This window comes from Plectrocnemia conspersa, unplaced genomic scaffold (assembly GCF_051122295.1).
Source record: "Plectrocnemia conspersa isolate PC_06_02 unplaced genomic scaffold, ASM5112229v1 ptg000011l, whole genome shotgun sequence".
Taxonomy (NCBI): domain Eukaryota; kingdom Metazoa; phylum Arthropoda; class Insecta; order Trichoptera; family Polycentropodidae; genus Plectrocnemia; species Plectrocnemia conspersa.
Genome location: NW_028277175.1, coordinates 3,873,314 through 3,899,979, shown reverse-complemented (window position 1 = coordinate 3,899,979; position 26,666 = coordinate 3,873,314). Strand labels below are relative to the sequence as shown.

General features: G+C 28.0%; 1 protein-coding gene and 1 long non-coding RNA gene across 8 annotated transcripts in view; one reads left to right on the top strand and one right to left on the bottom strand.

Moving 5' to 3' along the window:
- LOC148229146 (uncharacterized) overlaps window positions 1–26,666 on the top strand; it is a 148,590-nt gene that overhangs the window by 68,204 nt on the left and 53,720 nt on the right. The gene's annotated exons all lie outside the window — the stretch shown is intronic.
- Window positions 1–26,666, bottom strand: part of hoe1 (OCA2 melanosomal transmembrane protein hoepel1) — a 95,028-nt gene that overhangs the window by 35,535 nt on the left and 32,827 nt on the right. For 3 of the 7 annotated variants that reach the window (XM_088198446.1, XM_088198444.1, XM_088198445.1), the window contains one exon: window positions 13,104–13,234. The exons of 1 other annotated variant lie outside the window; for it this stretch is intronic. In XM_088198446.1, coding sequence (XP_088054572.1) covers window positions 13,104–13,234 — 131 coding nt within the window. Of the gene's footprint in view, window positions 1–13,103; window positions 13,240–26,296; window positions 26,396–26,666 lie in introns of those variants that run through there. 3 more of the 7 variants (XM_088198443.1, XM_088198442.1, XM_088198449.1) reach the window with 3 other exon arrangements.

Below are 26,666 nucleotides of genomic sequence, written 5' to 3'. Positions count from 1 at the left end.
AATTTCGGGCAAAAAGTGCTTAATTCGCGAAAATTTGGGGAAAAACGGGCGAGGCAAACGGCCGTAAATCTGAAGTTCGTTGCCTTTTACGGTCGATAACCAGACGGATAGTTTTCTTACACGAAATGCTAGTTTGACAGACTGTTCGAAAAAAGTTGGCAAGTCTATTAAAATAATAAGAAATATTTAAAAAATGAGATTTACAATAATAAATTGCAATTCCAGGATTTTTTATAAATCAGTTTTTAATCGATTAGAAGCACTGATGTGTATCACATGACATGATGAAGTTTATTAGTCCTCAGTCATAACAATATAATAAGGATATAATAAGCCAAACATCGACGGATTGTTGACGCCACCCCTCAGTAGCAATAAATACACATTGCGCCGAGATTAAAATTAACTATACCCCAACGTACAAATAAAAGGTTTTGAGAGGTATCCGATTTTTTTGCGACACGGGTTTATTTATTTATTATTTATTTATTTATTAAAATTATAACCATCGTGACCTGACAGGCAAACCCAATGCGTCACGATAGTCAAAAGTAAAAATACATCATAATACATACAAATATAAACAAGACAAAACAACAGACACAAATCACCTCAACAGGTGTGCATTGTCCCATACGAACTGAACCAAAACTCCATATGTGCAAGAGAAAATGTCAATATTTCTATGGACAGAAATGAGCAGATAAATAGCCTTGGCCAGAGAAGAGTTGGCAAGTGCTCCAGTTCTAGACTTAACAGGCAAGAATAGTGGACGCGACCGAGAACTATAACCACCTTCAGGAGCCCACATTTGAAGCTGCTCGAGCACTGAAGGATTGTCTACGATGCCCTTGAGCAATTTCCAGAAGTGTTTAATTACATAAACACTTCTGCGAGTCGACAAAGAAACGTATCCCAGGGCTCCCAAAATAAAAGCACTGGGAAACAAGAACGGATAATACCCGTATTCCTTCAAGTATAAATATCGAAGAAATTTACGTTGTACTTTTTCCAGCTTCAATTCATTACATTGATTCATTACGCCTGGGATCCAAATGATGGAGCTAGTTTCTAGTATGCTGCGGACTAGAGTATCATAAAGAGTGCGTAATACTAAAGTATTCCTGAAGTAACGCGCATTTCTCAAGATAAAACCGAGTATTTTTAAGGATTTGCTATGTGTCTCTGCAATGTGCTGGCTAAATTTCCAACGTTCTTCGAAAGTCACTCCTAAATCCTTAGTTGAAGAAAACCTTTCCAAAAAATATCCGCCTAGATGGTATGAATTTTTTGCCGGCGTTAATGACCTTGAAAATGAAATTGTGTGACATTTCTTTACACTGAAAGGCAATTGGTTATAGCAAGCCCATTTCCATATAGAGTTGAGATCCTCCTGTAGGTCGAGGGAATCAGAAATCGAATGCATTTTCTTGTAAATTTTCAAGTCATCTGCATATATTAAAAAATCTGAATGCTCTATTGCTGTTTCTATGTCATTAATGAACAATACAACAACAATGGACCCAAATTGGATCCTTGAGGTACTCCAGTAGGGGTCTTATATCGTTCTGAAAAGGAGTTATTATACTTGACGAATTGATATCTATTGGTCAAGTAATTTGAGAATAGATTTATGAGATCTTCAGAAAACCCGAAATTAGATAACTTTTTTACAAGTAAAACATGGTTAACTTTATCAAATGCTTTTTCAAAATCTGTGTATATGACGTTCACTTGTACAAGTTGTTTAGTGTCGCAATGGCAGCAAGCCCTTTGGACTTTGTAGTTTGCGATATATTTAGTGAATTAAAACTTGAAGTTCAAATCTATATTTAGGTATTTGATGCTCGCCCTTAATTTATTGCATTATTTAATTAGATTATTAAAATTTTCAATTTAATAAAATAATAATTATTTAAGTTGAATAAATTGCAATTGATTTAAGACCGTAAAATAAATACTACGAAAAGTCAGTATTTTTTATAACAAGAATATTATTAGTGGATTCGGTCAAACTTGTTTCATTTTTTTGTTAAGAAATTTTCGGTGACATAAAAAAAACACTGGAAAGCCCCCATATATTTTTACAATCTGCCAATTCCCACGCGTAGCGATTTTTTATTAATCTGATTAGTGTAGTGCTTAATTACCAAAGCAATTAGAGTTGTTGTGAAAATAGTAAACATTTTTTTGTAATTCAAATACTTCCGATTGCTATTAAAAGGTTTCAAAAAAGTATGCATATTTTCGAACATCTAGTTCGGATTCACGCTTTCTTATGCAAAAAAAAAAAATTGAAAATAATTATACAAATAAAATTTTTAATAGCAATAAGCTCTATTGAAAATATTTTTTTTTATGTATACTATTAGAGATTCACCCACTTATGTATAATTTTGATTCTTTGTTTCAGATATTTACCGCAGCATCGAATATCTCTATTATTTTTAATTTATTGTCATACAAGTTGATTGTAATATTATTTATTCATTAATATCATTAATGTTTTAATAAGATATTAACTAAAAATATTTTATCTATAACAATTATTGGGAAAATGTGATATACGTATGTACTATGTATTATATGTATGTATATGACAGGTGGTATTTGAATAATTAAGCAACCCTTTCTTATCCAGATTTATATCGATGTATTAAATATACATCTGTGTGTTTTATAAATAATATTAAGAAAATCAAATTCAAGTTATTATAATAGTTAAAATTATTGAGGTGAAGGACATATACCAGAATTCAATGATACACTATTTTGATTAATATATTTTTTTATAAAAGGCAATAAATAATTTTATGACACAGACGTCATCTACCACCAAAAGGTAGCTTTTTTTAACAACGTTGAGGTCAACGCGTTGATATCAACTTCACAATATGACCTTATATTTATTTTATTAAATGTTATATAAGCAATTTTTAATTTATAAAAAAAACTTGCATACATAACTGATTATTAAACGAGAATAACTGACCTGGACGTGAAAGAAAAATGCTCTATTCTATTCTAAATGCTTAAAAAAAATTTGAGCTAATTTTCCTTTAACCACACGTTATTAAAGGTCAATTTTTAACTGTCAGGCGAACCGCACATCCTCTTTTAAATATTAATTATAGTTAGTGACGTCTGTAGACGTTCTGCGTTTGACAATTTAAAAAACGTCACTATCGATTCCGTACTGAGAAAGTTTTATTATTCTATATTCTATTGGATATGCAAAAGTGGGCGAACACGTGACTCAAAGGCAATATTTCGTATAATTCTAAAAAAACACTGCCTTCTCGTAATAACATGTTACGTAAAGTACGTAAAGGGAATTGTTTAAAATACGTTCTATTTTTAGATTCTCATTAAAACACGTCTGGGATTCTGCGACCCTTGAACTTTTTATTTGCATTGTGTGAGAAAGGTTTTTCCAATGATTTGGGAGGTTGCTAAATAAATTGAGTTCTAGTCTAAAAGCGGTTCTCTAAATTCGTATAAAAATAGATACGTTTCAGAGTGAGAAGCATTACAGTGTGAATAGCATAAGTCTCTAAGAATGTAATAGATCTACACATAATATTAGAATTAGGTTTCATGAATTCTACAAACTCAATTCATAAAGTTGATGGTTAAAATATTTGTCGAGCTTTGCCAATGTTAGAGCTTAGTAAAATTTATTAATATATATACGTATCAAATCTAATTTCCCGTCTGAATATACCGATGTCTTATCGAAACCAACATTTATTAATTTTCAAATGTAAACAGTATTCAAATTGATAAAACCATTCTCAGTATTTTTGTCTCGCAACAACCCGATTGTTACAAATATATTTTGTATAAAAGTAAAATATTAAATATTTTAATAATAGTATTTTTTTGTAAATATATCTGTATTTATTTAAAAATATTAAAATAATTTAATATATTGAAAATAGTTCTGATTTTATAAAAAAAAAACAAAATTAAAAATTATTTTCAAGCGGCGGATATACAATAGGTACAATAAAAAAAGGCCTAACATCTCAGCCGTTTTTCGTAATGACGTCACTGGCGTTGGGGTAAGCGAGATTTATGCCTCAGGGTTTTACTCTTAAATATCAATTTAGCAGTATTTTTGTGTTTTGTAGTGTTTCTCATATATGTACGTATGTACGTATATTTAAAAAAGTTTTTTGAATGTAGCATACTATTATATTTTTATAAATATAGTAGTGGTATAAGTCGATGATAAATACCTAAAAGACTTTATTCGAAATCCCATATGGACCCTAATGCTTTAGATAAAATCGTACATATTGACATATTATTTGTAAGCTAAATAAAAAAATATTTTTAATAAAAAATATATCTGATTTACAGACTTTGATTTCAATACGGTGCTAACTTTTTAACCGTTGTAACAAAATTAAAAACGTTAGATTTACAATAAATAAGTAAATAATTATTATATAAATATTTAAAGCATATTGAAATTGATTAATATTGTAAAACTTTATAAAACATATTTTTTTTAACTAGAATTTTGTGTGTTTTATTAAAATTTATATATTTAAAACAGCTGTTTCGACTTTTAATATTTTTTTAAATAGAAACTGATTAGAAAATACTTTAATTTTCTGAAAGTTATAATGTTGCTAAAGTAATAAATTTATAGCAAAATTTGCTACAGATTTGTTTTCTAATAAATTCACAAATAAAATTCTTCTTTAACAAACACATTTAAAAAACTAGTTATTGACGATATTTTTGCTGTAAAAATACTGAAAACTGGCAATTAACGTATGTAAAAATAATTATTTGTGGTGATCCTCTTTTTTTAAATATTTTAATATACTTATATTTGTTGTTTATATAAATACTTAATATACCGGTAAGCCACATTTTAGAACTAAATAAAGAACTGCTTCTCAGTATATAAAGCCTTATTCAATAACATTTTAGTATGTTGTATAATTATGTTTCATAAATTTTGATTATGAGAAGCGCCAGGCATAACAAGGATTTAAACTTTGGACCACCACCGGGGCTTCGCCCTTTACTGGTTTTAAAAATAATATTGTCTAAAATAAAAAAATATATATATTTTAATTTTATGAAAACAATGTTATACAAAAGTTTGAGTAACAGCGTTTCCTGCATTTTTTATTGAAAATCTCCGTAATATTTACGACGTAAAAAAACAAGAAAATGCCATAAAATACTGATAATCGTTGATAATTGCGAATATAAGGTTTTGTCATATTATTTTCTGAGATAAGATGATATTTAAAATATGACTTTGGGGCCATGTCGTCCCCCGGTTCGAACATCGTGTATTTTTTTACTAAAAATATAAATATATATCATTATCATAGCGTTACGTACATTTTATGTTACACAATTATTTTTTAAAAGCACATAACATCTAAATTGCTATACTATTTACGACTTTCTAAATATAAGTGTGACGATAAAATATTTGGGCGGATGAACATTATGTCGCGTAAACGTTCTGTCGTGTAAACATTCTGTCTCTGAACGCGAACCTTATGTCGTAGATCCGTTCACGTACATATTCAGTATGTGAAACAGGAGTCACCATCCGAATCTCCGATCGTCACGTACGTCAGTATAACACAGCTATGTGATTAATGACGCTTTTAACACGTATTTGTGACAAGGTCCCGACATTTTCTTTGTAATGCAATAAATGTATGAACTTTATAAATCAGAAATAAATAAAAATACACATATAAAAAATATTTATAACCTTAGATTTGCAATTCATTTAATTTAATGATCAAATAATATGTTTGTCACAATTAAAAGGTACAGAAATCATTTAAAGGTCTATAATATAATTTAATCGCATTCATACATATATAAATATTATGTATACATACAATCGAGGTTAGTGACTATTGAACGATTGGAATGTACAATTTTCGGTTTTGAAAAAAATACAAAATTTCAAAACCAGCGCACGCTTGACCTTTGCACAAAAATAACATAAACGAATTGAAATAGCATAGAAGGACAATCATGACAAAATAGCAAAAAAGGAATCTCCGATTGCAACGAGTTGATTAATTGTCGGTTTTATAATAGAAAAAAATAAACACACATCGCATTGTTTATTATTATTTTTTTATGTGCAAAACGATTATTTTCAAACAGTTTAATAATTTTGCACCGAGAACGGAAATCGGTTTTTACACAGATTTTTTTTATAGTCAAACAATGGTTAAAAAGCAATAATTAATATACTGTCTACTTAAAAATATTCTGCAATTAATGTTATATTTTTAGACACAAAATATATGTACATATTTTGGTATAAAAAACAACCTTCATTAAAATGTAAATAATATTTATGCACATAATATCATCTACTGTATAAATATATTCATATATGCCGTTGTTTTAACATACATTTTATATATATATATATATATATATATATAGAATACATTTAAAACATATGTTATTTTTTTCTTAGAACAACATTTCTAATAACAAACTGAGCACAAAAGCTATACTATAAAAAGCAATTTAATTTAGGTTGTATATGTATCAAATAAGCTAGTTTTTATTGTATGTTTAATTTCTTTCATAAGGTTCGGAATACACTGTAAAGAAAATAGTTATCATTAGAAGTAATTTTAATTTAATCATTAAACAATGGTGTCAATATTGCCATTAATTTAATAATTAGTGTATTTAAATTGAATAAAAAAAAATTGTGTCAATAATACATTTAGTGACAAATTAGATTTAATTTATACGAATGCACATTAGTGCTAATGATGAAATTACATGTAAATAAAAATAGAATAATTGCAAATGACGAGAAACGTGCAAGTTTTATTACTATTTTCGCATAATTTACTTTTATGTATGGACTGGAGACGAGTAGGCGAGTGCGTTTATGTAAAATCTGCTCTCTCGGCTTACAATGAGGTGCTATATTGTGCACTCGATCAGTACTATACTCGAAAGTGTTTGATATGTCATGACAAATCTTAGATGGTTTTCTCCTAAGATCATTTTATCGCTAAAAAGAAAGCACGTCTTCCGTTAGTCATAAAAGAGATCAGAGCACCGTCTACTCTTGAGGAATTTCGTTCATTAAGAGTGCGCAATTATAACAAATGTTTCCAAAAACAAATTATTAATGATTTCAGAGTGTTTTGGAAATTCATTAGCGCTCAATTGACGTTGAAAGTAATGAACTTTGACGAAAAAGCTTTGGACGGTTAATAATAATATTACTGACGGTTTTGCGGCAAATTTATATTTTGTGTTAAAGGAATCTTTTTCGTCTTGACCATCAAGGAAACAAAGGTGTTTGAGAAGTTCAAGACTTCTTCTGGGCCTAATTTGGTTATGTATAATTATAATAGATTTCGGTTATAATTTTATTTTTAATATGGATTTAAAAGCAAACACATCTGTGTTCTTGTAAAAAGATTTAATTTGTTTTGTGTATTTTGGTTTAAGTTATAAGCTGCAATTTAATTAATTAAATATTATTAATTACATCTTCCTTGATATTTTAACAAACAACTGAGAATATCAGGGTAAAAAAGAGAAAAAGTCACGTAATCAAGAAACCGCCGAATTTTTCACGAATATATAATACATAAAACGTTTTTATCGATAAAACTCTGATAGCATTTTGTAGTAAATTCGATTATTTTCTCCATAGAATATAATTTTAATCATTTAATATGTCGCCATAAATTACATAAATATCGTTTCATGTGAAATTAATACAATATGCAGCTTTATAGCATTTTTTTAAAGTGCAAATTTTATCTTTCATTATTAGTAGAAGTATATTTTTTGTCATTAACGCGTTAAGCGGTATCTCCGTACATATACGGTGGTCAATCTTTGAGATACCCAATATACATATAATATATAACTGAAGAAATAATATACAAAAAAACATGTTTATATAATATTTTTAAAATTTAATTTAAGGTAAATAATATTTATAGAAAATAATAGTGCAAAATAAATAAACATAATAAAAAATATTTTACGTTAAATTTATTAAAAAATATTGAGAGCTTCTAAATTGATCTATAAAAATCCACAAAAGCCGAATAATATACTTAAAAAAAATGATGTGAAATTAATTAACGAAATTTAATAATGAAAAAAATAAATTATTAATATGTATTATCACAAAAAGTAGTAAATTAAATTAAAGCAATAAAACGTGGATTTCTTTCTATAATTTACTATGAATACAATATATAAATAAAAATTGAAATACAAATTGAAAAATACGTAAAATTAACTCATTCCCAGGTGTATACTAATAAATTGATAAATGTGTATATATTAACTCACTACTCAAAGGGTTAAACTAAGACATCACAAAAACTAAGAAACAACAGTCCAGAGTTAACTATTTAAAAAAACGTCATATTTTTTTGTACCCTTAATATAATATTAAATAATTATAATTATGGATTTGCTTTTTATTAGTTAAACAATTTCTGCATTTATATTACTAGTATTAAAATGTACTTAAAGTCACATGAACGTTTTATAATGTAATAACATTTTGGCAATTGATGACACTATAAAAGCAAAGAATATTAACCCTTTATAGTCCAGTGTTGCAACAAGACCAAGCCATTTTGAATGAACATATTTAAATAAATAATTTAATGATCATTAAATATAATAATAAAAATAGACTATTTCTTTTATATTATATATTTCTATAACTACCATATAAAATAAATTTTATTTTGGCAAAATTAAATATTAATAATATAAATAATACTATATTCATTTATTTATTTATAACTAGAATTTTTATTGAAATAATTTTTTTATAATTGATATTAATTAAAAAATGTGCTAATATTAATTTTAAATTACTTGAGAAAAAATGTAAGAATGATAAAAATCAGATGCCCAATACTTATGGACAAAGGACTCCAAAGATCATCTACGTACTCATGCTAATTGTAATAAATTAATCAACCGGAAATTGTATACCATTAAACTAAAATCAATACTACTCAGAACATAAAAAGGATAATCAAGTAGCATTATCTATTTTTTCTATCTAGTGATCATTAAACGCTATTATAGCATACAAGATCATACGTTTATTGTTTGAATTGCATCATTTCGAAATAGGGTCAACGTAGACCAGGCGCCATTAAAATCAAGGTGATAAAGAAGATACCCGTTTGAGCACACACATACAAACAAACATTTTTTCAGCTCAATTAAGAATTATTATAAATGCGGATAATTGCATAATAAGGATGTTTGCTGTCTTGCATTAACTTAAAAAATAATATATTGTACGCGAACGTAGAAAAAAATCACAATGGACAAGTAATTGCGATATTTGTACTCATGGGAAGAGATGAGTGTGAATGACGATTATCTTATTTCACACAACATTGATGACCGTAATAATAAATTTAATTATTAAGGATAATGTCGATTGGACAAACGTGATGTTGGAAAACAATGAGTGTCCAGTGGAAGTGGAGAGACCCAAAAGGAGTGGACGCAACAGGAAAATCTAATGTTCGATTCTTTGAAATCAATGCTTGAGATAATACAATCGTAAATATATTTATGCTATAGTTATTGTACAATATTATATTCCTATGAATACTAGTGTTCATCATATACGTATAATAAATAGCAAGTCAGTAATATTATTAAGATATGGCTAGTTATTAATTATAAATGGTCATTAACTTGATCAAAAACGGTTATTAATTAATTTTTCATTACATACATTAATAATAATATCAAAGGAGTATATGTAACTATGATATTGTTGATATCATGTATTAACTTTGCACTAAAAAGTTTGCTATTTTGTTACTCACAACTCGTTTGTATTAAAATATTATAAGCGAAATTAAGCAATTTTAAAAAATTAGACGAGAGTCGTTAAAAGTCAGTTACTAATACCTGAAAATTATAGGTTTGAATATGGGTCTTAGTTTGTTTTCTGGGAGATCAGAATTAGTGATTATTAAATAATTATAATTATGATCGATTATCACAGATTAGATTCTTATAAATTTTCTAATTCTTACCCTTGTATGTATATATATGTCAATATAATGATAAGTGAAGCGCATAGTGACATCTATTGATTGTAAGCTGCAATAATAATTTTTTAAAATACTAATTTACAGACTGATTTCAGTCTGTTGTCAATCTACTTATGATACTTGTGAGTGTTGATTGTTTTTACCCAATTATTTTTTCGTTGAAAAATATTTTTAAATATTTTCAATGAAAATTATAATTTTTCAAGAAATTTGGTGATTTATCGAGAATTTTTTGTAAAAACTATTTTTAAATGTTTCATAATCGCTGCATTAAAAAGGATACATATTTGAAAACTTGCATGCTTTCTTGGAAGATTTGATAAGAGAAAAAAAATATATACGATTTTCTCAACTAATTGGTCAAATCTGTGCTTTGATAATCTAAAAATTACATTAATAATCAGATAAGAAAAAAACAGGCAGTTAGGGAATCGGCAGATTGCAAAAATGTGAGAGGTCTTTCAACATTGTCTTTTTTTCCACTGAATATTTCTTAACAAAGATAACCGATTAATGAAAATATATTTTAGGAATAGTGTGTGATAATGTACCAACTAATATTTTTTAATAAATTATTAATTTTACTATTCTTCAAGTTCATCTTTATTTTAATTACCATGAATAATATAAAAAAACGTGCTTAAATATTAGCGAAAAATATTTTAAAAATAGAAACAAACATATCATAGTATAGATTATATATATATATATATATATATATATATATATATATATATTTTTTTTTATTTAATAAAATTATTGAGAAAATCAAGAAGTAAAAATGAGAATTTATATTTCTTGAGAAATGAAAAAAAATGGTAAACCAGAATGCCTAGTGACATGGGTATATTAATTGTTAGCTGTATTAATAGTTTATATTTAATAAAATAAATATTTTTATACACATACCAAATTATTTTTTTCTAAAGCAAAAACTTTACAACCTAATAAAAGTGATATATAAGATTTGTCAATTTTCGCTAAAGTATCGGATTTTGGTTAAAATCTATTAAGCGCAAACAAACGTACTTTATTTTTTTTACAACGTAAAAAAGTCATTATTTGGAATTTATATTCCGGAGTTCGTTTAGTGAAGATATTAGGGCACTAATTATCGCATTATGCGTCGACCTTTTAGTTGATGTTTTTAAAAAGGTTTAATGGAAATATAAGCTTTTAGTAAGTCTTTGTTGCTATTTTTTTTATGAATTAGTAAAAGTTAAGTTAATATATAATACATATAGCATATCACTTAATATAATAATTGTTATTTTTGTTTTCCTCTAACATGCCTCACATTTTTTTATTTGTTCCTATAAAATTGAATAATACATATTATAAATGTACTTATTATATTTTTTGAAGTATAAATGAATTAAATTTATAATTTTAATGTATCAAATTATTACCGCCGAATGAGTTATTTTTTTCATGCTGAATTACGTAGACAAAAAAAATAAAAAAAATATTCGCGACGGTTACAGATGATCTTTTTTTAATGACTAAGAATTAAATCTTTGTTGTAATATTGAGTTTTTAAGCACCCCTATAATATTCGCCAAAAAAAGAAAATATGTCATAAAAAAAGTTTTTTGCTTAAAAACAAGTCGATCAGCACTTTTATAAGACTTGCAATTTTCTTAAGGCTGGTAATTCATTTGTTTAAATTACAAAGAATTGATTTTTTTCTAATATATAATTCTCTAGGACCCCTCTAATATTTGCTAAAAATATAAAATGTCACTTTTTTGCAAAATGGTTGGATAAAATCATACAAAAAAGTTAGCTTTATAAAAAAATCAAAATAGTGTTTTGCTTTAAAACAAGTTTTAAATTAAATTGATCAGACCCCTATATAAGCGTTTATGACAATTTTCATACAATTACATAGTGACATGTTCTTATCATAAAAAATACGTATATTTCGTAAATTTTTGCTAAAGTAGCAAAATACGTGGCAGTTAAGGGGTTAAAAAAATTTAAACGCGAACTAATGTTTTTATCATTTCCTCTACATGAAAAAGATAATTTAAAAAAAAAATATATTATTCCGAGTTTTTCAAAAAAACTTTGAATTATATAATTTAAACCATGAATTAAAAATTATATAATGCAATAATATTTTTCACCAATCATCGCATCATGCACTGACCTTTTAGTTACTGGTTTTGAAACTGTTAATGGATACTGTTTAATAGATTTTCGCACATATATGCAATCATTTCTATACTATTGACGAAAAAAAAATGTTAATAATAGTTCATTTTAGTGGCCAAATTTTTCGCTTCGGTTACATATGGTTTTTTTATTAACAAAGACGTTCTTTAATCAACAAGTATGACTTTAGAAGTAAAAAATAAAATAGAATCAACTATATTTTTTTACAATAATATTTTATATATGCAAAATAACTGTTTGTTTACCACGTTATGTTTTGTTTACGTTTTAGTAATCGTACATAACAAACAACTGTTTCGAGGAAAAAACGTTACGGAATTTGTTTGTTATTATTTAATTTATATTAATGAATTTTTTGAATAAAATGTAATCATTTAAAAGTAGTCCAATAGAAAATGAATCATTTTATATAAAATTTATAATTTATTCTAGCACTTAAGCTAAATAAAATAAGCAAAAGTTCAGAAAAGAAAGTCGATAAAATGGCTATTCTTTTACGCGTTTAGAGAGACACTTTTGTGTTTAGAATTATTGATGAAGTTGCGAGATGCCGTTGAGAATAAATTAGATTAGATGAATAAAATCATTTCACTCTAAATAGTAAGCGTATGCGAAGATAAAAAACTACGAAAAATATTTCGCTTTAGTTAATCATTTGCGTCGGAATCCAGTTTTTAAATGCGCTTCGCACAAAATGCATTCTTGAGAGGTTGTTGCATCTCAGAGATATACAACGGGTTCGAAAAAGGACGAGAGAGCTTTTTTATCAGATCAGAATGGCGCCTTCATTTTTTTTTATTAAAATAAATAAGTAGATCAATAGGTACTCACTGTTCCAATTCTGGAGTAACGTCTAGCTCGTTGCTCGTCGAACTCTTCGATGCTAGTTCACCAGGATCAGATTCGGTAGAGCCCATGATGCGCCTGTAAGAACCGGTGGTCTCTTCCAGGCACTCGGACATCTTTTTCGGAAGACAACAGAAAGAAAAACAGAGTTTTAGACACACTTCTTCAAAGCTCTTCACCGCGCCTCCGGTCGGTCAGCCACCAACCGTTCAACTACATCGAACTTCTTCATGAACTCAAAACCGCGTGTGCGAAAAGAGCAAGAGGATCGAATAGAGCGAGCGAAACTCGTTTTACACACACAAACACAAACATAAAATAATAATATTAAAAAATAAAAGATTGTGACATATCACCGGTGGAAATTATGGCTCATTCTCAAAATTTTAGTATTTTTTCTTCAGCGTTTAAAAAGTCATCATTGGTTTAATTAAATCTTCGCTTGTGTTAGTGTGAGTTCTAAGAAGATGTTTCGTAAAGCGCATGCGGATTTACATGGCCATTTATCAGATTATTCACTGTTTAATTACACTATAACTTATGCACACGAGTGCTGAAAAAGGTCTTTAGAAAATTTTCGGAGAACTGTTGTGTCAATATTTTGAGCGATTGTACATTTTTTGTTACGCGACCTCAAAATCTAAATTACAAATTAATTGTTTATTTATAAAAAATATATTTTTCTTAAGAACGAAAAGCAATTCTTCAAAATCAAGAAATAGCGCAGTGAATGTACATACGTATGCTATTTTAAACCTGTTATATTTTTTTCAAGTGTCAATTTGGATTGACGCTTAAGTTTTTTATTAGTTTATTTTTAAATTCTACTAACCATACTATGGAATAGTACTATAAAAAATGCAATAGTATCATTCGCAAATGGCTACCGTATATATCAAACGATAACTACCCATTGTGTCGTACGAATAATAGTAAACATTATACTGTAACGCATTTTTTTATATGAGTTGTTAGTTATATTTTATATACTATTAATTAATAAAAATCAAACCAGATGCAAAATGGTAAGCTGTTCAATATTAACAATAATTTCACATTAAAGATTAATTTTATATATATATGAATTTAAATACTAAAATTTGCATGCTCATTAAAAACTATAATATATTTAAAAAATAACTGGTTCGAATCATTTCTGTATTGCTTCACACTATTGATGACGCAAAATTTGATCTTATCCAATGTGCAACATATGAATCGTAATAATACACAACTATGTAATACAATACAATGACTATATATTCTCAAAATATTTGCTTATGTACAGATTAATTTTAGTTTTAGGTAAAATATGTTATTATTTGCAGTATAATATAATACTCATTAAGAATTGGAAACAATTAAGATCCATCTATTATATTCATACCAAAATTTTTAATTCATATTTGTTATTTAGATGTATGTGTGTAATTATTGCAAAAAAGTCTCTTTTAAATTTCGGTTGTTCAGAAATCTAATAATTAATACTATAAAACAGAAAATACACGCGTCTGTCACAAGTACTCCTCCCGACGTGACATTTGCACATGCCATTTCTAGGTCAACTGTGCTATTTTTAACTATTAAGCTGAAAGCTAAAAGTTGATCTGAGCAGCGACGTGCTGATGATCAATTACGTGCTACTGCAAAATTTGTAATAAATGGATATTCATGGAACACAATTATCAGCTTTTATAATTTTTTAGTTTGTGTAGAAATCGTTTATTAATTACATTTAATTTATATATCTATGCATATAGAAAATGTCATCCCAGAGCCTGTTTATGCATGTTTTGTGGGGGTCGAATTAGTTGGCTACCCTGGAGTTACGCGGTACACTGGCAACACAGATTGAGAAAGTGATCAAACATATGCAAGAAAACATCAAATAAAGTTAAAATATTTATTTTTATTTTTAGGTTAAAACAAGTTTCCTTAATATTATATTTGAAAAAATACTAATATATAAAGAACAATTTACTCAAAATTAAAATTTATCAATATTATTACAAATAAACGATTGAAATAAATATTGTATATAAATAAAATATTTTGAAAACTTTTCAACTATTTAAGAAAATGTCAATGCATGTCTCCAAATTAAAATATTTAATTTAGTGTTTTTTTATCGTTATGATACAATGAAATAACGCCTTTATCACTTTGTATGCAGGGGATGAGAATATTTTGTAATGGTTAGATGAGATTCAACGGTTGAAAACGGGAGATAAGGACGAAACATTTTTGTACTGTCCATTCATTTTAACACAGTAGACCGATTTTTTAATATAGCAAAATCTAATAACACAATATATTACATTTGTATTTAGGTTTTGAATTCATCCCAATGTTTTTGGCATAAAAACCAATAAAGCTTCCTGAAGCGGTCACATTTAATATTATTTTATGGCAGGAAGTAAATAATTTTTAATGGATCCACACGAATACAATTCTGGTCGTTTGTTAACGAAATTATGGTCGATTCAAAATATTCATTAAGTTAAAAAGAAAATGATCTAATCAGCAATATTTTTTTCTTTAAAATTTTTTAACGTTTTGCATCAATATAAATAGGTTAAAAATTGTGTTTTCCCAAAATTTTAAAGGTTTATTTTTTTACCAAACAATCGTAATAAATTCAATGTCAAGGTTAATATAACATGTCTAGAACAGGCATACTATTTACCCTTGATCGATTCAAGGTGTATTTTTTTGCTCAATAGTAACAATTAACAACATAACTGGTTTTAAAAAAAACGTAAAATGACTTCCGGTACTAATTTATTGCATAATTTAATCCGCACAACATATTTAGCATACATTTGCATGATTTGCACGTGCATAAGCGTTAAAACTAGTCTAATGAGTTATTTAATGAATGAATAAAGGCTACTTTTAAATGCGCCACCATTTAATATTAGATAGATAACATAGATAGGCAAATATGTGTACTACAGTTATTTTCATCACGAAACGTAGTCACTTATATAATATTTTTTATAATAGTTGTTAATAAGTTGTGATATTATCTTCATTGTAAGTTTAATATAATGTATCATTAAAAATATAATGATTAATATATTAATAAGTGGTTTAAATAACGTATTTGTTCATATGCCTTTGCGTTTTTATCTTACATTTGCAAAAATGTAGAACTTTTTATAAATTAACGATTAATTCACTGTGTTTATTAACATCAGTCGAATCAATCATGCTATTTAGTAACGAGATACTTTTTGATTCGATATTTTCAGCACTAAATGAACAATGGTAGTGGAGATAAAATAATCTTAGTTAATCTATATTATGCATGAGTTTCAACTCAGTCATAATGCGGCAATAGCAGTTAAAAACCTATGTAATACAATGTTATAAGGATCTTATTAAATTTAGAAAGTCCTTGGGGGTTGTTAGTGAGTATATTGGGGCTGTCATCAAAGCAGGCCCGAGATTAACGATACAGAAACAAGTACAAAATCAGTTAACAGACATTTAAAAAAAATAGGAAAGGTGCAGAATATAGGTATCTCATAAATTGTCTGAGAATAACCTTGCACAACAAATATTAATATGCCAGTAATTAATGATTCTAGAACAGAAAGATTTATTTTTGAATCGAATTATTACTGAAGATGAGAAGTAGATCATTCACTTTAACACGCGACGTAAAGGCAGTGTCTGTATGACAATCAACCCTCAATTCCAACCCCAATAAAAGTATTATACATTTTAATTTACAAAAAAAGCAGACTTATGGAACAACTTGATATATACTATTTTACACTATCACCGATCAAAAGGTGCGGTCGATACAGGCGATTAGATATATCGATAAAAATATTTTATCTTAGAATATGTATTGCAAATCTAGATGTAGCAGCCTATATGCGTATTTTATATGGACAGACACATTTTTATTTAAAATCTGATCACCATTATCTAAAAGCATCATAATGGCTATTATATAAACAATAATTATACCGTAAAATATTAAAAAAAATATGTAGCACATTTAAAATAGATGAGCACAATTTCACGTATTGTTTTCTGTCTCCTCATAGCTATTGCTAAGCACGTTATTATGTTTGGCAAACTTGTTAAAAAGTTAGACGGTTCGTGAAAGAGGAGTGTTCTCAAGCGCTGACGGGCAAGAATAAGGGATGTGAACACGACTCTTTAAATCTTAAACTTTTAGGGGTGACAAAATATAAAGAAATTTATTTGCCAAAAATAATACGGTATTGATTCAAAAATAATAATACAATTTATCTGGCAAAAAATATGATATAGTAATTTTACAAGAACCAAGTACTAGTAAAATAGCAAAATTTATATAAATTTCTGGGACAGTAGCAGGGGCGAACAGAAGATAGCACTAATAGCCTCCAGATAGAGTGCCAAGCGACGCGACGCAAATAACCTACTCTCTCAGTCTCTCATCGACATACTTATGTGAAATTGGCTTTTCATTTAAACAAAATATTGATCACAAATGTATCCATAAAATGAGTTTTCCAATACAGATCCGAACATGAGTTCATTGTAAATATTAATCATATGGAATTTGTATAATTAGAGTTTTTCACATTAAAAATATTTATACGTAAGTAAAACCATTATATGTTTTATTCAGATCTTTAACAAGCTAGAAGCATAAGCGCAAGACCCACCAAAAATTCGAATACGTTGGCAATTAAAAAAAATTATATACATGTGTCGCGATAAAACAGCGATATCTATTGTATATCGCTGTTTTATCGCGACACATGGATAGAAGTTTTTTTAATTTTAATAATGCGTAGTTAATAAAAAAAATGTTTTATGAAGTTAATAAATAAATATAGTAAAAACATTATTATAAAATTTATTATTATACTTGCGACAAACTTCATACGTTACACAAGGTTTACTGTGTTTATTATTTTGGACATGTTGCTATAAGAGAGGAATATAGCTTCGAGAAAGCAAGAAATATGTACCAATCAGATCAATGACCGGAACGGTTATGTAGAGAGATTTTAATGAGAAAATCTTCTTGTCTCCTTGTAGTAACAGTGCACATTTAATGTTTAAAAAAATAATGACTCAGTACTGACTCACAAAAACATTACACTGACAAATGTTCCAAATTATACGAGTAACTTGTTTGCTGTTTTTATAACAACTGAATTTCTAGAAACAATAAAATTGCTTCTACATTAGATTCTGTACATATTTGTTAAGAAAAATGCCTCGGAAAAACCTTGTTCCATCAAAATTTACATAGAAACAATGCAAAGAAGGTCAGTATTTTTGAAAGCTTGGATACGAATACCAATTTGATTTTTCTTAAGATCAAACGAACACATGTTCTTGGTTTTAGACTTTCAAAGCGAGTCTTCTCTCATCTCCATCCTCACGGTCATCTTGCGCACAGAGGTACATAAAAAAAAACAAGCAAAGGTTCATGGAAACTTTCCGATAGTGTCCGAGATATTGAGCAATAGCGCGTCATAATGTCACCATTATGAAACGAAAACGAGGAAAAAATGTCACTTTCGCCCAAGTGTCACCAAGTACTCTGTAGGTCAGTGGGACTAGATGGAATATTCATGATATAAAGAATGGCTAAAGACAGTAGTCGATTTAATTAAAATGAACTGTATAACAAATGTTCATACTCTTTCTTAAGGATTCGAAAGTAGGTTTTGAAGTGTTTAAAAAAAGGCTTGCAAGATTCTTTAAAGCATGTGTTCTCGTATGATTGATATACACAAAATTGTATTCCTTTCACTTTTTGCAAATATCCATATTGATTTCATTGTATCTACCTGGCAAAAAATGTATACTAAGAATTTTAATGAGCATTTATCATAACATATTGTTTATGAAAGAGTTATGTAAATGCATTACTCGGATTTAAAATGGACTGAAATAAACATTTTATATGTTTATAGGACATATAAAAAATAGTAGGGACTAAATTATTATCATTGTTGCAAGAACAGATTTTTGTAATAGATCATTCTTTTTAAAAAAATATTGTTAGCTATTTCTAATGCAATATGTTCTATACAACATAAAAAAATGTTCAAATGCTGTTATCATTAACAGCTTAACGACCGAGGACTCACCCACGAGTCCTGAGAGAACCTTTTGCAGCGGCCGAGGACTCGCCCATGCGTCCTGCGTCACGCGTCTTCTTTTATTAAAAATACACTATGATACAATACAGTTTACCCTTATATTATAATGCGAGATGGTAGTATATTATTTCTACCTAATATAAAATATAAAATAAATTATATTTTACTTTAATTTTTCGTAAAAAGAGTCGTTTTATCCCACTGCGTCGCAATGCAACGAGTCGTCGCTTATTTTAGTTTGTTATATTCTAATATTTTTGGGCTAGTGTGTCGTTTGGTAACGGTTCTCCAAGCCGCTCCCACTTACAGTGACCATATTTTTTGCATTATGGAATATTATATTTTTATTTATTGTTGTTGTTATTATTAAGTGATAATTTATAGTAAAAGTTAGTTAATAATAATAAAAACAGTGAATTGCGTATTTACAAAAATAGTTAAATAATCATTATGGAAATTTTTGAAATTTGACAACGTTGATTAGTGCACGATTTTTTTTGAACACCACATTAGCTTAAAAATGTGATAATTAAATTAATAACATGTATGTTTAAATGCTTCTAAAATTTTTTGTATAAACGATTTATAAAAAATATCCATTTATAATATATAATAATTTGCACTCATTAAATTTTTTGGCGTCGTAAAAACATTTGTCATTATGAAGAAAATGAACTGGATGAGTGCAAATTTGTCACACGCGGTCTATGTTCACGTACACTTGAATTAGAATTGCTTTCGCACAATTCACTATGTTCACAATCACTGGGGGCGTTAAACAACGCGTCTTCAAAATTTTCGAAAAAGGCTTAATTTCTTTCGTCCATTTTGCCGGGATTGAAAATAAAATTTTTAAATCAAAATCACAATCACAAAGGATCACAGAGAGAAGAGCAATTTTCGCGATACGTTTCGACCGATAGTTTAGAGGAGACTAAATATATTGCATTACTTCGATTATAAAATGCATTTTTTTATCTGTGTGGAATTCCCGAATTTGGGAATTCCACAATAAAAAAAGTGTCAAATACCCTAATAGATGAATTCTTAAAAGGTATGCACAAGGTAAGCTGATAAAACGGGCCAGGTAGTGGCGATTTAACCTTTGAGAATAACATTGATTGTAATTTATAGTAAATATTTAATATTATATTTGTAAACAAGTTTTTTTTTGTTATATCACTTAATTATGCAGCGCACAGATTTAAAAACACTGGTTAAATTACGTAATTACAATAAATTTATGCAAAAAATCATAAGGAAGCTACAAATTAAATTTCGATAAAATATATTATTTGGTTTACAAGTTATAGGGAATTTACTAAAAAAGGTAATTTTTTGCTATTATTCCGCGAAATCTCCCGGCCACCAAGGTAAGTTCGGCAAAAAAACACTGGGCGTTAAGCTGGTAAAAATATAGTACTTAGATGTGTTATAAGATTAAGAATAATAAATTAACAATAACAATAGATAAAATCGTAAACTATTTTTTTTAATAATAATTTCTTAAATAAAATATTATCATAATATTTTGGTGAATTGCTAAACTCCTTGTAGTGTATGCGAATATTATGGGCTGATCTAACTTGTGTTTCATGTAAATAACCAATACAAAATTAAGTAGAAAATATCTTTCCTAAGATTAGAGCCAATGTATCTATCGCAAGTGCAGGTAGTAAATTGTCAACAATGAATCTTTTAGAAATGGGCGTAGGCCTTCGCTCAAAGAAATTGCGGGGCATACAATATAATTAGAAAGAAGCTGTTCTGAGAATTAATGTTTGGTTTTTTGTTTATATCACCTATATAGTACCAAATTATTATTATGGAAATAATAGAAATGATGAATATTAAATATATTGAAAGCATACATGTTACTTTTAATTTAATAAAGTGCAATAAGCAAAATATTTTTAGTGAAGTGTACCGTAAATTCATTTCGTGAGTATGGGCATACAAATGGTTAGACCTGGTGGCCCAGAAATAACAAATCAAAATTTTTATTTCTAAATTTAAAAAGTGATAAAAAATCAGGTAATTAATACTAATCTATTGAAGAGTCTCACTTACTTTGTATTTGTAAGATGTTTGCCAATGATATAAATTTGTTTTCGAAACTATTATTTCAAACAAATTAGACCCAAAGGTTTAGAAACACTGGTTAAATGACGTACTTGACAGGTATTTATGCGAAAAATCATAAGGAAGCTACATATTAAATTTGAATACAATATCTTAATTGGTTTACAAGTTATAGGGAATTTACTGAAAAAGATAATTGTTTGCGATTTTTCCGTGAGAAATCGCCCGGCCACCAAGCAAAGTTCGGCAAATAAATACCGGTTAAAAATAAAATATTATAAAATGATTCAGGCGTAATTTTATAATTAACTAAAGTTTTGTGTGAGGGATCGAAAAAATGTATATCAAAGTAGACAGTCTTCACGCCTGCACCACTTCACAAAAAATCAACAGAAACATAATGCACTTCAAGTTCAGAGATGTCACTTAAATAATGATAAAATACAGACGCATATGTTGGTTCTATGCGAAAACGCTCTTTCATAAATATTTTGAGAATGTAAAATTCAGGCAGAGATAGATCGCTTTATTCCCAACGTTCGCAGTATTTCACAAAGACATAAGACACAAGGTAGAAATGTTGCTATTTAAATTATAAAAAGCAATCTTTTTAATTGGAACGATGTTCCATATTCAAAACTTTTACTAGAAAGTTATGGGAGATTTATCGTCCGCAATTCACCGCCAGCAATTAATCACTAGATAATTATATATAATAGTGAATAAATAAAGTTTCACTGATATTGCCCAGTGGAATTATAAATAAATTGTTTGATACATTTTAACTGGTCTTGTTATTAAAATTGTTTTCATACTCTTAAAATATGGTTTCACTGTAACAGTTGCGAAGCGTTGCCTGGCTGTTCAAACCCAAGCCTAACCTAAAGAAAATTTAAAAAATAATTATAGTTTTTAAACTTCCACTGGATTAAATCGTTTAAGTTAACTTTGGGTATGAACAGCAAATGTACGCTTCGCAACTGTCAAATTGAGTTTCATAGACATTTTAAAACAGCATATAATTTAAATCTTTTAAAATACGCAATTATTTAAAAACATATTTTTTAGACTTGTCACACCGTCAATCGATCGATAAATATAAAGTTTTTATAAACATATTTCATTGCTTCTATTTGGTAAAATATGCTAGCGAACATCCGTGAGCTATAAATTGTTTATGCGATTAATGGACGCGGCGGTAAACTGCTAGCGATTAATTGCTGGCGGGGGATTGTGGGCGATATATTTTCCCATACAGATCTTTATGATGTAATTAAGAAATAAATTTATTTATATTATATTTTATTTGATCGAAAAAAATTTGATCTAATACCACCGAAAAAAAACATAATGGCCCTTCCATCATTTTGTAGTTAAATATAGTATTTGTGTAGAAAATTAAAAAAAATGCATATTAAAAATTTAATTCTAATAAATATGCGACCAACTGACGCGGCGGTAAATTGCTGGTGGAAAATTACGGGCGATATAATTTTCATGACATGACTTTATTTATAATAAATCTTAAAAATATAACCTAATAAATACGAACTGCGCTATTCCGACCCTGTGATTATTAAAACTCATTAAAACAAATCTATTTTATGCATTTTATAGAAATTTACACATTTTAATTCACATAAAATTGTTAATTGCTTATATCACTTTGAAATGTTGGAGATCTTTATGACCCACTCTGAACAGTTTAACAAGATCTTTATTAGATAGTAAGGACAAGTTTTTAAAAATGGAGCTTATTTTTTATAAATAAAAAAATTGAGTCTGCCGCCGTAGATTGAACCCGCGGCCTTTGATTAACTAGTCTAGACACTTACTGACTACACTATTTCGATCTTGTGATTTTTAAAACACATTAAAACAAATCGATTTTAATGCACTTTTCAGAAATATATACATTTTATTTAAGATAACTTTGTTAATTGTTAATATCACTTTAAAATAAGGGAGATCTTTATGCTACACTCTGAACATCTTAACAAGATCTTTATTTGAAACAAACAAATAGTCTGTTTCAACCCAATTCATAGATATTGGTCAGAGAATCGAGAATTGAAGACGATGGATTTTATTTAATTTTGAAAAATATGTAGGGTACTGAAAATCTTTAGAAATAGTAATTTCGTTTAGAACTAACACTTCGCTTATGACTTGGAATAAACGACTGAAACTAGCACTAAGTGAACCTAAGTCAAATCGACCCAGACCGTCTGACTGGTCCAGGTGAAAGCAGTCACCCTAATTCTTAAAAGTTCAACATGGTCTTTGACACGTCTTGAAGACTAAGTGATTCAGTTTTACTGCTATATATTTATTATTGTACTAATTTTACTGTCACATTTCAAAATATTTTGGTTTAAAAATAATTTATATATACTTACTTTGTACCTAAGTAAGCGTATTGACTATATTTTTTTAGGGTCTAGGAGTGCAACTAATGAGTTTTGAATGAACGGATGGCATTTAATGCAAGAAAAGCTGTGATGGTTTTCATGTTTTAGTAGGGTTCTAAAGTTTAACTATTCACTATCGCTAGCGCACATACATATTTTTATTTGTAATTTATGTTTTTTATTTAATAAAATGCAAGTACAAACAAGTCTGCGTAGCGATAATTTTTACTGATTTTATTTATAACTATTTTTTTTAAAACATGTAACATGTTAACGAGAATATTTTTATGTCAATTTTTTTTCTCGTTGAAGGTCTTCTTCAAAATGATAAATTAATTACTTTAAGTCAAATAAACCATCAATTCATAAATACAATTACACTTCCACGTATAATACACTTACGTGAAGAAGAATTATTGTTTTCAGTTTTTATTGTTTGTAAAGCTAGTGATAATCATGGGAAAATACGCTGATCATATTTCAAAGATGACACCATTGAAGTTACGTTCACTTCAATGAATACATAACACAGTGGATTTAAAAAAATACTCTTAAAGCATAACAATTAAGATTGATTGATGAAGATTTATTAACATTTTTAAAAATTAAATAATGTTAAACATTTCTAGGGTTGCCACAAATTAGAATCTTATAAATAAATCATACGCCTACTACCGTGAATTTTTTCACAGTTATTTTAATTTCAACCTTGAAACATAAGACAAAATAAAAATTCCTGAACGTCGGGAAAAAATCAAAGTAATTGTTATGAGAGCGACATTAAATTTGCACGTTAAAATATGTTAATCCTAATTAAAATATAATTATGAATATAGTTAAAATGAATTACACATGAAAAAGTTTAATTGAACTCAAGTAACTTTCTAAAGGCGTAATTACATTGTCAAACAATTAAATCTCTCCAGTCAACACAATTATCAGGTTAGTCACAGTTTACAATGTTTTAAGCAACCGTTTAATACAACATAAACAAGATTCGCAATGATTGTTTAGTTTAATAGATTTTCTCTACTTTGATTATTGTTTTTCGCGTGTCTCAAATGGGTTACTGTGTCAAAGTATTTACGTTCGAAAGCTTCTACGAATCGCGTTTTAATACTTTTCCTATAATATTTGTTTTAATATTTAATACACATTTACGCTACTGCATTAAAAGTTGTTTTTTGAGTCATTGACTTAAAATTACTTTAACTACAGCTGAATCATTCTGTGAAAGCATTCAAGCAAATTCTTAAATCGAAAAGATCATATTTCATTAGAAATAACCAACGATATTTTTATAAAGCATGCATGATATAATCGCAAAGATTCTTATTATATTTTTCAGTTAAATGCAGAATCTGGCAGTGCACTTATTCATTTTAATAAAAATTTTATACAAATTAATTTTTAGTTCTCGCCATTATTCAGTTTCTGAGTCTTATCAAAGATCGAGCTGAACTTTTGATTGTATAATTACAGAAAAGCGGCTGCATTTATCGTTCTTTACGAGTCATCTAGATCGAGTTCAGTTTAACTCTCATATATTCCAAGTTGAAAGTGATTGTTTTGGATACAGAGGGTTCGAAAGACATTTTTCAGTACGTTATGATTATGACTTTTATACTTTAAAAAATTGGAGAGAAGTCCAAAATCCCTTCCAGTTCTAAATCCTTTGATGATTTAGGGCGACACAAGACTTTTTGTTATTGTCGCATACGCACCTTATTAGAGTGTATAACTGCGTAACGTTAGATTTGAAATCAGTTGAATTACTTTTGCAATGAAAAAATCTTTAGTCACGTTGGTCAGATTTTTTATAAATATTTAAATGTATATTATTATTTTCATGTTGTGGCAACCCTAACATTTTAGCAAATAATAATATAAAAAGAAGAGTTTATTAAAATAAATATTAGAAATATCACTTTTAGAGTTAAAAAAATTGTTCATATATAACAAAGGTTCATAAAAACAGCTCATAACATTTTTTAGAGGCCGAGTAATGGAAATGTAATAAACTGATTATATTGTCTATGGCCAATCAATTGGATTTAATGGCCGAAAAATAGACGGTTGTGTCAGGCTGGCCAATTTTGATTATCAGCAGAATTTGTAACTGTTCAAATCGGACCGAACGGAACTGAGCTCTTATGGACAGACTGGAAACTAGAGAACATTAGTCAGGAGAAGACATGCGATCGCGTTGCAGAATGTCTCTTTTTATATCCGACTCGCTCCGAAATATTCAAATGTGTCAGTGTTGCCAGGCGGCGAAATTGGTTCACCTTTCGCAACGCCGAGGAAAATAGAACGGCTGCCGAGAATAATTTTGCACACACTATTATTTTTATATACTTCCATATGAAACGATTTTTTAAAATTACACTCATTTATATGACGTTCTAAATTATTGTAAAAAATGAAGCCTTTTTATTTTAGCGTAATAAAATAATGCGATAAAACGACACCAACGCCATCTATAAAAAGCTTAATCGATTTCCACAAACTAGTTCATTTTTTAAACATTTAACGTACTTTTGCTTTTCGTTAAACTCACAGTTTTAGTGACCCGCTTGTTGATATTTTGCAAATTAATAACCATAATTGCAAATGACCGATATATTGCACCTGATGTGATGGTTGCTGAAAGTGGACTGAGAATATAAATATCGAGAACAAAGAACGGTCATCGACATCTCTGTAGAACGGTTAAAATAGAACGTGAACTATATTTTTTAAATATTAAAATAATTACGCACACGTCGCCATTTTGCTTTAATATAATAATAACATAACCTATAAATGGCGTTAAGGTATTTGCAATTATATGTAATATAAATAAAAAAATATTTAAATGATTCGTTAGTATTAATATAAGAACACAGATGACTCTTTAATATTGAATTTCTAGTTATTTGACAGTTCCG